At 35.6% G+C, this 18018-nt stretch overlaps 1 protein-coding gene across 9 annotated transcripts in view; it reads right to left on the bottom strand.

Annotated features, from left to right (window-relative positions):
- Nucleotides 1-219: 219 nt before the first annotated feature.
- SPATA6 (spermatogenesis associated 6) overlaps nucleotides 220-18018 on the bottom strand; it is a 141914-nt gene continuing 124115 nt past the window's right edge. For 6 of the 9 annotated variants that reach the window (XM_054488707.2, XM_054488723.2, XM_054488753.2 and 3 more), the window contains 2 exons: nucleotides 8544-8635; nucleotides 220-1619 (listed from right to left, as the gene is read on the bottom strand). In XM_054488707.2, coding sequence (XP_054344682.1) covers nucleotides 1439-1619; nucleotides 8544-8635 — 273 coding nt within the window. In that variant the 3' untranslated portion in view covers nucleotides 220-1438. Of the gene's footprint in view, nucleotides 1620-6405; nucleotides 6724-8543; nucleotides 8636-18018 lie in introns of all 9 variants that reach the window. The other 3 variants (XR_010124697.1, XR_010124698.1, XM_063656459.1) reach the window with 2 other exon arrangements.

The following is an 18018-nucleotide window of genomic DNA, read 5'->3' as shown; positions in this document are numbered from 1 at the left end:
GAACATAGTTCGGGGTCTACTACATTCTCATCATTTAATAGCTTAGGAAACAAAGGATCTGAGAATTAAATAGACTCAGCTAGAAAATGGCAGACATAGGATACTAAAGCTTAGGACTCCTGGCTCGTAGAGATAGTTCTAATGCCCTTTCTGATATATCACAGACTGTGATACTAAAGCACCCTTAACATGATGTTAACAAGTTCTACTACAAAAATAAGTCACCAAGTTTCACATTTTAATTTCATTTTAAAGGAAGTTCATTTTGTTCTTTTTCAATCATAACTGTAAAATTAACCAAAAACAGAGTCAATGAGAAAATATTATCTTTTAGTCAACTCTTCAAGACTATAAGCCCAGTTCACTTATTCCTACTCTCTCCTCTCCCTCCCCTCACTCTCTATTAAATATAAAGTAGCTGATTTCTTTATATCTTCATAGTATTATTGGCTTCACAGGTGTGTGTTGGGGTGGGGGAGGAGAAGTTAATTCTATCCATCAATCAACAACATTTTCAGTGCCTCCCACAAAGCGCTCTGCTATAATATTTTACTCGCATTGTGGTTCCAAGTGTTTTTTTTTAAAGTGAGGATACTATAATAGTGTCTTGGGCCATATGGTACTTACACAAATTCCAAGCAGTCGAATTACAATATAATTTCATTATTATTTTTAGGTTTCTATAAGCTTACTAACAGAGGCCATTTTCTGATTCTGGTTGCACCAAAAGGTATGGCCCTAGAAAAAAAATCATGCAAAGAATTTTATCTTTAAAAATTAGTTATTCAAATTTTCGATAATCCATGGCCACTGATATTTCTAGCTAACTGCTATGCATTTTAAGCAACTTAGATAGTTCTTCCAGAGAAGAAGTGAATGATCATATAGTCTTTAAAAAGAAAGCCTATGAGCTAAGAAATATAATAGCCTGTTCTGAAAAAGGAAGAAGTAGAAAATGTTAGTGAAAACAGGTTTTAAACCCTTAGGAAATTCATTTCTGTATAGGATATCATTTTGTTCATCACCAAGAAAAGCTAGTCAACATTAATTAAATCTTACACAGACAAGATAACCAGTTAAGTAGATGAAAAGAAAATTGCAAGGTGAGGCAAAAAAAAACATTTCTAGAAAGGAACTATTCTTGGATTTGCAGATGTAATATGAGATGTACATGTAACAGAATATCCTTGTCACATATTGGAAGATGTGACTGTGTGACAGAGCTCTAATGTTTGCAACACAGCAGACTCTTCTGTAATAATTATTTTAAAAGGCTTGCCTAAGATAATTTACCATTTGAAGTAATGAACTTATTCAAGTATAACTACTGTACTTAGATATAATCCCTTTTTAAAAAAAGGAATACAGATATTGATCACATCAAACATTTTCATTGAGAAGTTGACACGGACACTCATGAGGTTTATCATGGATGGTCTCAGAAGCTTTCCTGTGTATGTGAAGCAGAACTACAAGCCTTTTTGTATAAGTTCCTGTACATCTTGTCCATGCTGTTCTCAAAGACGGGTCGGTGGGATTTTCCCTTATAAGAGGCTGCCCTGTTGGACCAGTATTCACCATCATCCAAATGGAAAGTGCCACGTGGCTGCTGACATGAGCTATAAAAAGGGATATAAAAGGTTCAAAACAATAATGAAACAAAATTAGAGATAGTACTATGTAAATCAAATATCTATTGAGTACTCTATGGCTATTTAATACTCTGCTGGGCCTGTGAAAAATAAAACACAGTTTTATTTTTCAAATAAAACTGTGCTTTCAAAGAGGGACATTTTAAAAGGGGAAGCAGAAGTATCTGTGTAAAACTGTTATAAAACAGTAAAATTAAAATTTTATGTTAGAGTGAAAAAGGAATTCAGAGAACAGACACAGGTACAGCATAATAAAAGCAGAACATAATAAAAGCAGTTCTTATACTGGCCTGGTATGGCCAGTATAAGAATGCACAGCCCAAGGCACAGTGGCTCACGCCTGTAATCCCAACATCATTTTGGGAGGCTGAGACAAGCAAATCACCTGAGGTCGGGAGTTCGAGACTAGCCTGACCAACATGGAGAAACCCCATATCTACTAAAAAATACAACATTAGCTGGGCGTGGTGGCGCTTGCCTATAATCCCAGCTACTCGGGAGCCTGAGGCAGGAGAATCACTCGAACTCGGGAGGCGGAGGTTGCAGTGAGCTGAGATCGCGCCATTGCACCCCAGCCTGGACAACAAGAGCAAAACTCCATCTCAAAAAAAAAAAAAAAAAAAAAAAAAAAAGAATGCATAGTTGCTAAAAGTCAGGCATACCTGAAACTGAATTCCAGCTCAGTCCTTTATAAGCTGTGAGACCTTGGGCAATTTATTTAACTATCCAGAGTCTCAGCTTCCTTAACTTTAGTTTTACAGAATTGTTTTAAAATTTAAACACAGACGTTATTAAATATGAGACACTAAACTAGGTACTTTATATCTATTTAGGAATACATCTTACAACACATAGAAGTTGGTAGATATAGAAATTAAGACTCAGTAAAGTTAAGTGACTTGCCTAAGACTGCTCAGCTAGTAAGTGGCAAAATGAAAAAGACAACGTGTGTGCTCTAAGACCCTTTCTACTATGCCATGCTGCTATTGCCCTCAAGGAGTAGAAAATTAGGCTAACTATGAACATTTGTGGAAAATGGAAACAAGGCAGAAGAGTTTGAAGTGAAAGGATCAACTGTAGTTTTGACGGTCTTAAGGACAAAAGAAGGTGGGAGAGAGAGTGAGAGAGAGCGAGCGCGTGCGAGAGAGCACGCATGTAAGTGAGAGGAAGCCCATAGAAAGCTAATGAAATAGACTAAGACTGGGCTAGCTGTGATGAAGATAGAAAAGAAAAGGTAACTCTTTCTTAAGGATTAATAGCACTTTTTATGTTATCAGTGTTATAATTTTACTAACATAAATATTAAATTCTGGAATTACATTTTTTATGGATAAAATGTTGAGTTTATTTTCATATATAAATAATTGACCTTCTTCAAGGTCAATGAAATACTTTTTATAGATTAGACCTTCCAGGCCTGTTAGAGATTGTAAAGTTTCTTCCCAGATACACGCAACCTACAAACCAAGATTACAATATGAACAAATACAAAACCTGAACAGACCAATAATGAATAACAATATTGAAGCAGTAATAAAAAGTCTCCTATAAAAGAAAAGCCCTGGATCTCTGGCTTCACTGCTGAATTCTACCAAATATTTAAAGAACTAATAAGAAGTCTACTTAAAATATTACAAAAAATTAAAGATATAAGAAAACCCATTTTATAAGACTAGCATTACCCTGGTACCAAAACCAGACAAAAACAACAACAAAAATACACTACAGGCTAATATTCCTGATGAACATATGCAAAAACCCTCAACAGAATATTAGAAAATTGAATTCAAAAACACATGAAAAAGATCATTCACCATGATCAAATGGTATTCATTCCAGGGATGCAAGGATGGTTCATCATGGGCAAATCAATAAATGTGATACATAATATCAACAGAATCAAAAACAAAAAAAAAGTATAATCATTTCAATGGGTGCTGAAAAAGCATTCAATACAATTCAACATCCACTCATAATAAAACCCCTCCATAAACTGGGCATAGAAGGAACATACCTCAAAATGTTAAGGACCATATACAACAAACTCACAGCTAATATTATACTGAATGGGAAAAAGATCTGAAACAGGACAAAGATGCCCACTTTTGCCACTTATATTCAACATAGTAATGGAAGTCCTAGCCAGAGCAATTAGGCAAGTGAAAGAAATAAAGGGGATCCAAACTGAAAAAGAAGAAGTTAAATTATTCCCTTCCATAGAAAACATGATGTTATATTTAGAAAAACATAAAGACTCTACCAAAAAATTAAAATTATTAAACACATTTAGTAAGGTTGCAAAATAAAAAATTAACATGCAATAATCAACATTTCTATATTCCAACAGTAAACAATCTGCAAAAGAGATCAAGAAAGCAATCCCATTTCCAATACTAAAAGAAAGAAAAAAGCCAGAAAAGTGAAAGACTGCTATGACAAAAACTATAAAACACTGATGAAAGAAACTGGAGAACACAAGAAAAGGGAAAGATATTCCATGTTCATGGATTGAAAGAATCAATATTGTTCAAATGCCTGTACTACCCAAAGCAATCTAGAGTCAATGCAATCTCTATCAAAACACTAATGACATTCTACACAGCAATAATAACAAAGAAATCCTAAAATTTATTTGGAACCCCACACACACACACACAAAACTAGAATAGCCAAAGCAATCCTGAGCAAAAGGAACGAAGCTGGAGGTATCACATAACCTGACTTGAAATTAAACTGTGATGCTATAGTAACCAAAATAGCATAGTACTGGAATAACAACAGATGAATAGACTAATGGAACAGAACAGAGAATGAAGAAATAAATCCACATATTTACAGTAAACTCATTTTTGACAAAGGCACCAAGCACATACATTGGGGAAAGGACAGTCTTTTCAATAAATGGTACTGGGAAAACTGGATATTCATAGGCAAAAAAATAAAAATAATGCCTGTATCTCACCATATACAAAAATCGAACGAAAATTGATTAAATACTTAAATGTGAGACCTGAAAGGATGAAACTATTGAAGAAAATATTGAGGAAATGCTTTAGGATATTGATCTGGGCAAAGATTAATTGAGTAACATCTAGTTTCCAGTAATTCATTTTTCATGTATATGGGTCATACTTTCTTCTTTACATGTCTCAAAGTTTTGGTAGAAAACAAAGTTTTAGATCTATTTGAGATTGTAGAAACTGGATTCTTTTCGATTCTTTGTTCAATGATTTGCCTGGACTGATATGGTGAACTGTTTCTTCACACTGTCCAATTCCTTGTGTCTCGTTTCTTTCTTTTTTTAATTGTTGCTATTTAATTTTTATAGATTTAGGGGGTGCAAGGGCAGTTTTGTTACATGGATATATTACATAATGGCGAATCTGGGCTTTCAGCTTTTAGTGTACTCATGGTTCAATAGTGAACACTAACCAACAGGTATTTTTTCAACCCCATCCCGCCTTTTAGAATCTCCACACCTTCCCATCTTTTAGAATCTCCAGTGTTTATTATACCTCTCTGTATGTCCATGTGTACCCATTGTTTAGCTCCTATTTGCAATGAGAACATGTTGTACTTGTCTTGGCTTCTCAGGGGCTACCCCGGAGTTAGCATAGCTTAGTAGCCAGCAAATGACTAGTCAGAGTCAGTAAGCCTATAAGGCTTCCATATTTCGCCAATGAATCTGTATGTGGCTTTGGTAATATATTCAAAGTTTATCTAGTTTACAAGTCTGCCCTGGATTTTACTTTCCGCCTTCACAAGGCTTCACATTCAGTCATAAATTAGTGGCTCATTAGGGCCTTCACCAATATCTCTCATGCATATGTACAGCCTTAAGCATAAACATAATCTTCTACCCAACCAGGAATAAGTAGAACTTTATCAAGGCCAGCCAACTGTGGCTATCTTCTCTTGGGATCTTTACTGTCTGCCCCAACCACTATTAAAACTTCAGGCCTCCTCTGCTTGTTTGCCAAGTAGTATTAAAACTTCAGTCCGCCCTTGCTTGTTTGCCAACAAACCATTATTGTTTCTGTTAATGGAATTTCCCATGGTCTGCTCCATATAGTTAGTTATTTCTGGGAGCAAAGCTGCCAGTATTTCAACATGACTTCCCTAGTAGAACTTTTGTGCCATGGAGCTGGGGAGTGGTAGATGGGGATGGAACCTCCAGGTTATAATGTCACAGACTCTAACTGTTCTTACTGATATTCAGTAAATTTTTAAAGTTAATTTTTAAATTGATACATAATAATTATACATATTCCTAAGGTACATATATTTTGATGCCTGCATACAATGTGTAATGAATCAAATCATGGTAATTGGGATATCACCTCAAACATTTATCACTTCTTTGTATTGGAAACATTCCAAATCTTTCTTCTAGCTGTTTTGAAATATACAACAAATTTTTGTTAACTATGGTCACCCTACTGGGCAATCAAACTCTAGAACTTAACCCTTCTTCATAACTGTATTTTTCTACTCATTAACCAACCTCTCTTCACCCTCTATTCCCTCCTCCTCTTCCCAGTCCCTGGTAATCACCATTCTACTCTCCACCTCCATGAGATCAACTTTTTTAGCTGCCACAGATGAGTGAGAATATGCAATATTTGTCTTTCTGTGCCTGGCTTATTTCACTTAACATGATGTCCTCTAGTTCCATCCATGTTGTTGCTAATGAAAAGATTTCATTTATAGCTGAATAATATTCCATTGTGTATATTTCCCACATTTGCTTTACCCGTTCATCCACTGATGGGCACTTAGGTTGATTTCATAGTTTTGTTATTGTGAATAATGCTACAATAAATATGGGAGTGCTGATATTTCTTCAGTATGCTGATTTCCTTTCTTTTAGGTAGTATAACCAGTAGATTTTCTTGATAAATGCTTCTCAATCTGTTATATGCTTTTGGTCAATTCCAAGAGTTCTTAAATTGTTGTTTTTGACAATTCTGTTCCGTTTGTTTCTTTGGGGGAAGAGGATTTGCTGAGCTCCTCACTCAGTCATTCCAGAGGTTCATGCAAACTTCTTCATGATGCCTGTGTCAAACAGCATCTGTAGAGGATTGATAGTAAGTCAAGACTGCAAACTCTCTCTTGACTTCTGCTGATAGAAACCTCAAGGCTGGCAAGGAGGTGATTACTTTGAGTGTAGTTCCTTTAATCTTTGAGATGGAAAGCAGAACGGGAGGACTTCTTGGCCTAGTACATAATATTACTTGAGGATAAAACTAAAATAATATCCTAATCATTTCAATAGCTTCTGGAGCTAATATCAAGACCTTCTGAAAGGTCTTGAAGGACTGACCACTTTATCCAATTGATTCAAGTATATATATAAGAGAAGCAGCAAAGATTATAAAGTGATCTCAAAAATGTGTAAGAAGAACTTTTCTGACACTCTGCTTAACTCTCATTTGAGAGGTACCAAATTTTTCGGGTGATCAAAAGCTTAATCAATAACACTGCTTGGTGAGCTGAAAAAAGAACCAATATTGGGGTTTATGGCAAACCTTAAATTGACAGCAGCACTTTTGAAAATGTAGTATTTATCTACCTACATTAGAATTACCCATGATATCCCATTTTTTATTTTATTGTGTTTATTTTGTAGAGACAGGGTCTTGCTATGTCACCCAGGCTATTCTCAAACTCTTGGCCTCAAGTGATCCTCCCACGGGGGCCTCCCAAAGCACTGGGATTACAGGCATGAGCCATTGCACCTGGCCCCATGATAGCTCTTAAAATACAGATTTCCATGTCTTACTTATATATAAGAACCAGCATCTATGGGGGTAAAAGTGGAAATCTATATTTTTAAAAAACAACTTAGATAATTTGAAAATGAGGCTCTTTCCTGTATCAATTCTTCTCACTTCTTGCCCAAATTAGAATTAATTATATGGGTTAAGCACCCAAAATCGGGATGCTAATCCATGTAACAATTTAGGGAATATGCCTTTAACGAAAAATAACAAAAGGTAAAAAATACTCTTCCTCAGGGTGTGTACCCTCTGAATCTTTCTTTTCTTCTTTGGATTGCTTCACTTTCAAATTTACCTATAATAAACTATTTACTTTAAAGAGAGGCCTAGGTTGCTTCTTGCTTGGGAGGCAATAACTTTGAGAAAGGAAGTCACACTCCCACTTATAGTCTGTGTAAGGGGCATAAGGAAAAGTCCTCACATATTCATAGATGGTCTAGCCTAGCTTACCAGAGTAAAGATCAGAGATTTGAATGCAAAACCCAAGTTAGCAATTAAAAAATATTCCCTTATTTGGAGCTTTGTTTCTTATGTTTGTTCCTCAGGAATCTCAGGAAGGTGAAAGCTACATATTACAGTAACTAGTGGTATAGCATCCAAGAATTCAAAGAACCTTTGGTTGTATAAATCCAAAATTTACACTTTGTAATACTGCATTAAATTTATGTCAGTTGACACAAAGCTGTCAAAATCTTGATGAAATTTGCTCATATAAACTTGTACAAATGTTATTATTAACATTCCTCAAATTTTAGGTGAGAACAGAATTTGCTCTTACAGAATTTGATCTCAAATTATTAAAAAAGGTTGGCTCATGGTCTAAAATTATAAGAACTATTTTTTATATTAAAATAAATACACATTCTGAAGTATGTGAGTTTTCAGGGCAGACAAATCTTAAGTAGGATGAAAGGCATCATCAATAATTGACTATATTTGTTTTTACAGATAAGTTTCAGTAATGCAAACATTAAAATTTTAATAGGAATTTACAGTTAAAAATAAATACTAAGTATCCTTTTGAGTCTAAATTTCCCACAAATTCAGCAGATTATATAACAGTTATTTTTAGAAGAACTATGAGAAGGATATACATATATTTCATTCATACCTATACTCGGGGTCACTGTCACAGGCAGAGTCTCTATATAAAAGACTTCTTTTCAGTTCCAGTTCATCATCTTTCTCTAGGTCTCTCTCATCCTGAAAAATTTTAAAGATTTCCATTAACTCATTGTCTCACTGTCCCCAAAATGATGCATACGTTTCTTCATAAAATGCGCTTCCCCTCCTCTTATAAATTTTAACTTATAAGAAACGGAATTAAATGCTAGTGTTTCTTTGGGGAAAAAAAAGGTTAAGTGAGGATTTACTATCCTTTTCAATAAAACTATACAGTTTTATTATAGTTTTTGCTAATATTCCTTATCAAAGACTAGGTATCCAGTAGACACCTCTTGAATCCATAAAAACAGAGGAATGAATCCTGTGTCATGATATGTAAATTAACATTATCTTATACATTGTTATATGAGCTCAAGAGATTGTACTGCATTCTGAGGAATAAGTATTTGAGAAAATTATGTAGATACAAGCATTCTAACATGCACCTATGACTTACAAAGGAAATGGCTTAGACTTATTAATCAAAAGCCAAAATGCAAAATCAAAAGCCAAAATAACAAGCCAGAAAAGGCAAAAATGAAAGGCAAGGTAATTGGAATTAAAATATATGGTTACCCCCACCATGTATGGGCAGCCTGTTCTTAATTTCTAATAGACACACACAAGGACATAAGAAATAGTATTCTGAAGAGATGGCTTTGTTAACTATATAATTCACAGTTAAGTTCATATGTGAGGTAATGGTATATAATTTAATACCAAATACCTTTTTCAACTACTAGCCCATATCCTTGTGTTCCTTAGTCAAACGAGAAGAGAAATAAACAGAACTGATAACAAAAAAAAACTAGTAAGCACAAATAAGGATTAGTATTAGTAAGGGGTTCATTCACTTTATGTAAGAAATCAGCTGAATGCACATTGTGAAGAAAAATGATTTTAAAAATTTGCTGATGGCATGAAACTAGGAAGAGAGCATTATGTGTAAACATGTGTGCAATAAATAATAGAGCTTGTTTAAAAATCACAGAAAATATGCATATAAATTTAGAATTGTTATAGTTTCTTGGTTTTATCATTATGAAGTAGCCTTTATTTCTATAACTGCTTTTTTTTCCTTTAACTTATTTTGGTCTACTATTCATATAGATACAACCACTTTCTTTTAGTTAGTGCTTTAATGGTATATATTTGTCCTTTTATTTTCAGCCATTCCTTATTATTAGATCTTTTTCTTGAAGGGCATATTACTGGACGTTCCTTATTTTTACCTATTCTGAGAAGTCAATGAAGTGGAGCATTTACTCTATTATCAAAGAAAATGTAATTGCCTGTAGTGAGTGTGAAAGACTTGGCAAACAAATGAAATAAAAAGGATAGCTGTCTTAAAGGGAGTAAAAATACAACTACTAAAACTATTGCTGTAGAGTGATGATGCCCATCTAGATCAAGAATATCATATAAGGGAATTCAGACCTGAGAAACAAAAAGGAACAGGTTAGCTTAAAGGTTATTCTTTTCAAATTTTCAGACTATATTTTGTGATATTTTATATATATAATTATATATATTTATATTTATATATAATCATATATATTTATATTCATATATATAACTTGCCCTTTGAAAAAATAATCTATACAAGGACCCATCTTTTGTAAGAGTCCCTGTATAGATTATTTTTTCAAAGGACAAGTTATTCACAAACAAGGAGGCAACAAGGATCACACCTTATTATAAGCTATTAACAATGTATTGGTCTTTCTTGCTTTGTTGCATATCTTGTAATTTTGTGTTGACATGTGGAAATTTTAAGTAATATGATGTGACATATCTGGAAGGAATTATTTCCTTATTTATCTTCTGTCTGTCCTATCCACTGGTGAATGTGGGATACTGAGGTCTCTATTATATTGCATATCTATTTCTTCTTTCTATTCTATCAGTTTTTCCTTATACTCTTGGGATCTCTTTAAAGTGCATATATATTTGGAATGGTCATATCTTCCTGATGGTTTGGCCCTGTTGCCATTATAAAATATTTTTATTTGTCTTTAGTAAGAAATTTAGAAAGAAAAAATTCTCATAAAGTCTATTTGTCCAATATTTGTGTAGCCACTGCAATTCTCTTATGCTGTTGAATGGTATGCTTTTGTTTCGTTTTACACTGAACTTATTTGTGCCTTTGAATCTAAAGTGCATCTCTTGTAGACAGAATATTGTAGAACCATGATTTTTATCCAGTCTCCAAAATTCTACCTCCTAATTGGAGTGTTTAATTTTTTAAATATCATGAACTACCTATAGGTATGTTTACATACCTATATGATTTACATTTGCCATTTTGCTATTTTCTATGTCTTTTTTCATTTCTCCATCGTTGCCTTCTTTTGTGTTAGATATTTTCCAGGGTTCATTTTTAATTCCCTATACACTATATTTTTGAGACATTTTCTTACTAGTTTCCATGAGGATTACAAATAACATCTTAATACAGAAGAATCTAAGTTTAGATGATACCAACTTAATTTCAACGGGATATGCAAACTTTGCTCTTACATGTTTACAATCCCTCCCCTTTTCTTTTAATTGCTATTTTTACATAAATTACATCTTTATATAATATGTTCCCACCAACAAATATTTATAATTATTGTTTTGTGAGGTCATCTCTTAAATCAGATATAAGAACTAAAGAGTTACTGGCAAAAACTGTATTTAGCCTATCTTTTATATTTACCTAGTTACCATTATCATTGCTCTTTATTTCTTCATGTGAATCTGAGCTACTGTCTAGTGTCCTTTCACTTCATCCTGAAGGTCTCCTTTTAGTATTTCTTGTAGTGCAGATCTGCTAGTGATAAACCTGGTTTTATTTGAGAATGTTATTCTATATTTTTGAAAGACAGTTTTGCTGCATATTCATGGTTGAGAGAGTTCTTTTCTTTTCAGTACATTGAATATATCATTACACTGCCTTTTGGACTCCACAGTTTCTGATTTAAACCAGTTTTAAGTCTTACTGAGGAACACATTTATATGATGAATCCCTTCTCCCTTGCTGCTTTAAGATTCTCTTTTTGTCTTCGGCTTTTTTCAAAACACTTTTTTTCTAGATATAGGGTCTAACTCTGTCACCCAGGCTGAAATGCAGTGGCGAAATCATAGCTCACTGTAGCCTTGAACTCCTGGGCTCAAGTGACTCCCATTTCAACCTTCTGAGTATTAGGGATTATAGGTACTTGCCACAATGCCAGGTTTATCTTTGGCTTCAGACTTATGGTTTATAATGAGTCTGAAGTGTGGATCTATTTGTGTTTATCCTACTTAAGAGTTTATTGAGATCCTTAGATAATAATTTTCTTCAATTTGGCAAGTACCATTATTTCTCCAAATATTCCTTCTGTCCCTTCCTTTCTCCCTCTTTTTCTGGAATTCTTATTACAGCTATGTTGGCATGCTTAATGGTATCTCGCAAATCCATATGTGTTCATTATTTTTATTCTTCTTTCTGTTCCTCACACTGAGTTATCTCATTTGACTTGTCTTCAAGTCCAATAATATTTTCTTCTGCCTGCTCGTAGGGTGCTAATGAGTCCTTCTAATAAATTTTTCATTTCTGGAGTTTTTCATTTCAAAAAATTTTCATTTCTGAATATGTACTTGTCAACTTCAGAATTTTTATTTGGTTATTTAAAAAATAGTTTATAACTTTTGATTGGAATTTTATACTTTATGAGACATAATTCTAACACTTTATTTCTTTATAAATGCTTTCTTTTGGTTCTTTGAATAACTATATTTAACATAACTGATTTATGGTCTTTGTCTAGTGAGTCCAATGTGTAGGATCCTCAAGGACAGTTTCTATTCATTGTTTTCTCCATTTCCACTGTTTACTGTTGTTGTTTATTCCAGTTATTAGCATAGTGATTTTCTGACTTAGTTCTGCAAAGTAAACATTCCTTTTTGTGGGTGATCACTGATATCTCTATTCTGTTAGCTGAGTCATCAAGTAATGATCAGACAGACATTTCTATAAACCCTTAGAACCATTAAGTCTCCCAGTGTTTGCTGAGCAGCTCTGTATGTGGAGAGTACACTTTCAACACTTTTAGCCTAAGCCGTAACTTCTTCTTTATGCAGAGGCTTAAGGTAGGCTGGAATTGAAAGCTAAGGGCCTTCTTGTCTTTTCTAATCAAGTACATAGCCTTGGACATACACACAGTCCTACAAATATGAGTGGTCTTCTAAAATCCCAGGAATATGTGGTAGCTTTTCAAAGCCCCCTATGGACACACTCAGCTTTTTCTTTGAAGGTTTTTGATTGGTCTAATGTTTAATTCAATGGCTATACACCATTTCAGTTTGCAATGAGGTTTAACAATTGCCTGTAATTATTTCTTTTAAAAATGCCCTCCAGGGCAAAGATTTTGCACTGGGAAAGCTCTCACTCAAAGTGGGGTCTTCCAGGCAATCTCCAGCAAGTCAAGTAATTACAATTCTCTGGGAATGGTCTTTGAAGAAACCCTAACTTTATTTTACCTCTGACAGTGCCTGCCAAAATTTTGGTTTTCACTGAGATTGTGGCATGTTGGTTATCAAGACTACTATGCAGCTAGAGAGCAGGAGATGGGACTAGGTCAAGTTAAAATGCCATAAAACTTACTGTCCCTACCAATATTTAGCTGTTTTTCATGCTAAAGCATTTGCTTGAGTTTCTAGAGATAAAGTGTATGAACTTGTGAGAGCCCCCTAGGACTCTGGCCCCAAGCAGTTTTTTACTTTCATGGTGTATTAGTCAGGATTCCCTAGAGAAAACAGAAACAAGAGGATGTGTGTACAGTTCGAAGACAACAATACTTCATTTTTCAACAATGAACAGAACAATCAGGCAGAAGATCAACCAGTAAATGGAAGACCTAACAACAATATAAATCAACTAGACGGAACAACATCTATGTAACATTCCACCCAAAAATAGCAAAATACATATTCTTTTCAAGTGCATATGAAAAATTCTCCAGGAATTTTAGGCTATAAAACAAGTTTCAATGAATTTGAAAGAACTGAAATCATATAAAATATGTTACCTGGCCACAATAACATGAAATTAGAGAATAATAGCAGAAGAAAAGTTGGGTAATTAATAAATATGTAGAAATCAAACAATATAGTATTAAATGATCAGTGGATGAAATAAAACAGGACAAGGGGCACTAGAAAATACTTCAAGAGAAATTTAAATTATAACAAAACATATAAAACTTAATAATGAAAATGAGGCAGTGCTTCTAGAGGAACATGGCTATAAACACCTACATGAAAAACAGAAGACCTCAAATCAATAACCCAAAGCTTTTACTTCAAAAACTAGAAAAAGAACATAAAACCAAATCCAAAACAAGTAAAATACAAACATTAGAATGGAAATAAATGAGATCAAGAATAGAAAACTGGATAAAACCAATGAAAACCAAAGTTGCTTCTTTGAAATCATAAAACATTTGGCAATGTTATAGTTAGACAAAGGTTCCAATTACTAAAATCAGGAATGAAAAATGGGACATTACTAGAGATCTTACAGAAATAAAAAGGATAATAAGGAAATATGTGAAATAATTGTACACCAAAATAATTATAGAATTGTCTACAGTGGTATCTATAAATAAAAGAACAAATTACTAGAAAGATAAAAACTATTTAAACAGATCCAAAGAGAAACAGGGAATCTGAATACACCTATAACAAAGAAAGAGACTGAATTACTAATCAAAAAAACTTAAATTAAAAAAGCTGAGGGAGCCAAGATGGCCGAATAGGAACACCTCCAGACTACAGCTCCCAGTGTGAGCGATGCAGAAGACAAATGATTTCTGCATTTCCAACTGAGGTACCGGGTTCATCTCACTGTGGATTGTCAGACAGCGGGTGCAGGACAGCGAGTGCAGTGCACCGAGCGTGAGCCAAAGCGGGGCGAGGCATCGCCTCAGCCGGAAAGTACAAGGGGTCAGGGAATTCCCTTTCCTAGCCAAGGAAAGGGGTGACAGACAGTACCTGGAAAATCGGGTCACTCCCACCCTAATACTGTGCTTTTCCAATGGTCTCAGCAAACCGCACACCAGGAGATTGTATCCTGCGCCTGGCTTGGAGGGTCCTACACCCACGGAGCCTCGCTCATTGCTAGCACAGCAGTCTGAGATCTAACTGCAAGACGGCAGCGAGGCTAGGAGAGGGGCACCCGCCATTGCCCAGGCTTGAGTACGTAAACAAAGCAACCGGGAAGCTCAAACTGGGTGGAGCCCACCGCAGCTCAAAGAGGACTATCTGCCACTGTAGACTCCACCTCTGGGGGCAGGGCATAGCCAAACAAAAGGCAGCAGAAACCTCTGCATACTTAAATGTCCCTGACTGACAGCTTTAAAGAGAGTAGTGGTTCTCCCAGCACGCAGCTGGAGATGAGAATGGACAGAATGCCTCGTCAAGTGGGTCCCTGACCCCCGAGTAGCCTAACTCGGAGGCACCCCCAGTAGGGGCAGACTGACACCTCACATGGCTGGGTACTCCTCTGAGACAAAACTTTCAGAGGAAAGATCAGGCAGCAACATTTGCTGTTCACCAAGATCTGCTGTTCTGAAGCCTCCAGTGCAGATACACAGGCAAAAAGGGTCTGGAGTGGACCTCCAGCAAACTCCAACAGACCTGCAGCTGAGGGTCCTGTCTGTTAGAAGGAAAACTAACGAAAAGAAAGGACGTCCACATCAAAACCCCATTTGTACATCACCATCATCAAAGACCAAAGGTAGATAAAACCACAAAGATGAGGGAAAAAACAGAGCAGAAAAACTGAAAATTCTAAAAATCAGAGCGCCTCTCCTCCTCCAAAGGAACGCAGCTCCTCACCAGCAACGGAACAAAGCTAGATGCAGAAAGAATTTGACAAGTTGAGAGAAGAAGGCTTCAGATGATCAAACTACTCTGAGCTAAAGGAGGAAGTTCAAACCCATGGCAAAGAACTTAAAAACCTTGAAAAAAGATTAGACGAATGGCTAACTAGAATAACCAATGCAGAGAAGTCCTTAAAGGACCTGATGGAGCTGAAAACCACAGCAAGAGACAAATGCGACGAATACACAAGCCTCAGTAGCTGATTCAATCAACTGGAAGAAAGGGTATCAGTGATGGAAGGTCAAATGAATGACATGAAATGAGAAGAGAAGTTTAGAGAAAAAATAATAAAAAGAAACGAGAAAAGACTCCAAGAAATATGGGACTATGTGAAAAGACCAAATCTACGTCTGACTGGTGTACCTGAAAGTGACAGGGAGAATGGAACCAAGTTAGAAAACACTCTGCAGGATATTATCCAGGAGAACTTCCCCAGTCTAGCAATATAGGCCGACATTCAAATTCAGGAAATACAGAGAAAGGCACAAAGATACACCTCGAGAAGAGCAACTCCAAGACACATAATTTTCAGATTCACCAAAGTTGAAATGAAGGAAAAAATGTTAAGGGAAGACAGAGAGAAAGGTCGGGTTACCCTCAAAGGGAAGCCCATCAGACTAACAGCGGATCTCTCGGCAGACACTCTACAAGCCAGAAGAGAGTGGGGGCCAACATTCAACATTCTTAAAGAGAAGAATTTTGAACCCAGAATTTCATATCCAGCCAAACTAAGCTTCATAAGTGAAGGAGAAATAAAATGCTTTACAGACAAGCAAATGCTGAGAGATTTTGTCACCACCAGGCCTCGCCTAAAAGAGCTCCTGAAGGAAGCACTAAACATGGAAAGGAACAACCAGTACCAGCCACTGTAAAAACATGCCAAATTGTAAAGAACATCGAGGCTAAAAAGAAACTGCATCAACTAATGAGCAAAATCACCAGATAACATCATAATGACAGGATCAAATTCACACATAACAATATTAACATTAAATGTCAATGGGCTAAATGCTCCAATTAAAAGATACAGACTGGCAAACTGGATAAAGAGTCAAGACCCATCAGTGTGCTGTATTCAGGAAACCCATCTCACGTGCAGAGACATACATAGGCTCAAAATGAACGGACGGAGGAAGATCTACCAAGCAAATGGAAAACAAAAAAAAGCAGGGGTTGCAATCCTAGTCTCTGATCAAACAGACTTTAAACCAACAAAGATCAAAAGAGACAAAGAAGGCCACTACATAATGGTAAAGGTATCAATTCAACAAGAAGAGTTAACTATCCTAAATATATATGCACCCAACACAGGAGCATCCAGATTCATAAAGCAAGTCCTTAAAGACCTACAAAGAGACTTAGATTCCCACACAATAATAATGGGAGACTTTAACACCCCACTGTCAACATTAGACAGATCAACAAGACAGAAAGTTAACAAGAATATCCAGGAATTGAACTCAGCTCTGCACCAAGCAGACCTAATAGACATCTACAGAACTCTCCACCCCAAATCAACAGAATATACATTCTTTTCAGCACCACACTACACCTATTCCAAAACTGACCACATAGTTGGAAGTAAAGCACTCCTCAGCAAATGTAAAAGAACAGAAATTATAACAAACTGTCTCTCAAACCACAGTGCAATCAAACTAGAACTCAGGATTAAGAAACTCACTCAAAACCACTCAACTACATGGAAACTGAACAACCTGCTCCTGAATGACTACTGGGTACATAATGAAATGAAGGCAGAAATAAAGATGTGCTTTGAAACCAACAAGAACAAAGACACTACATACCAGAATCTCTGGGACACATTTAAAGCACTGTGTAGAGGGAAATTTATAGCACTAAATGCTCACAAGAAGAAGCAGGAAAGATCTACAATTCACACCCTAACATCACAATGAAAAGAACTAGAGAAACAAGAGCAAACACATTCAAAGCTAGCAGAAGGCAAGAAATAACTAAGATCAGAGCAAAACTGAAGGAGATAAAGACAAAAAAACCCTTCAAAAAATCAATGAATCCAGGAGCTGGTTTTTTAAAAAGGTCAACAAAACTGATAGACCACTAGCAAGATTAATAAAGAAGAAAAGAGAGAAGAATGAAATAGATACAATAAAAAATGATAAAGGGGATATCACCACCGATCTCACAGAAAGACAAATTACCATCAGAGAATACTATAAACACCTCCACGCAAATAAACTAGAAAATCTAGAAGAAATGGATAAATTCCTCAACACATACACCCTCCCAAGACTAAACCAGGAAGAAGTTGAATCTCTGAATAGACCAATGACAGGCTCTGAAAATGAGGCAATAATTAATAGCTTACCAACCAATAAAAGTCCAGGACCAGACGGATTCACCGCCGAATTCTACCAGAGGTACAAGGAGGAGCTGCTACCATTCCTTCTGAAACTATTCCAATCAATAGAAAAAGAGGGAATCCTCCCTAATTCATTTTATGAGGCCAGCATCATCCTGATACCAAAATCTAG

This window comes from Pongo pygmaeus, chromosome 1, assembly GCF_028885625.2.
Source record: "Pongo pygmaeus isolate AG05252 chromosome 1, NHGRI_mPonPyg2-v2.0_pri, whole genome shotgun sequence".
Classification (NCBI taxonomy): Eukaryota; Metazoa; Chordata; class Mammalia; order Primates; family Hominidae; genus Pongo; species Pongo pygmaeus.
The sequence above is the reverse complement of the archived record's forward strand: the minus strand, read 5'-3'. Positions and strand labels throughout refer to the sequence as shown.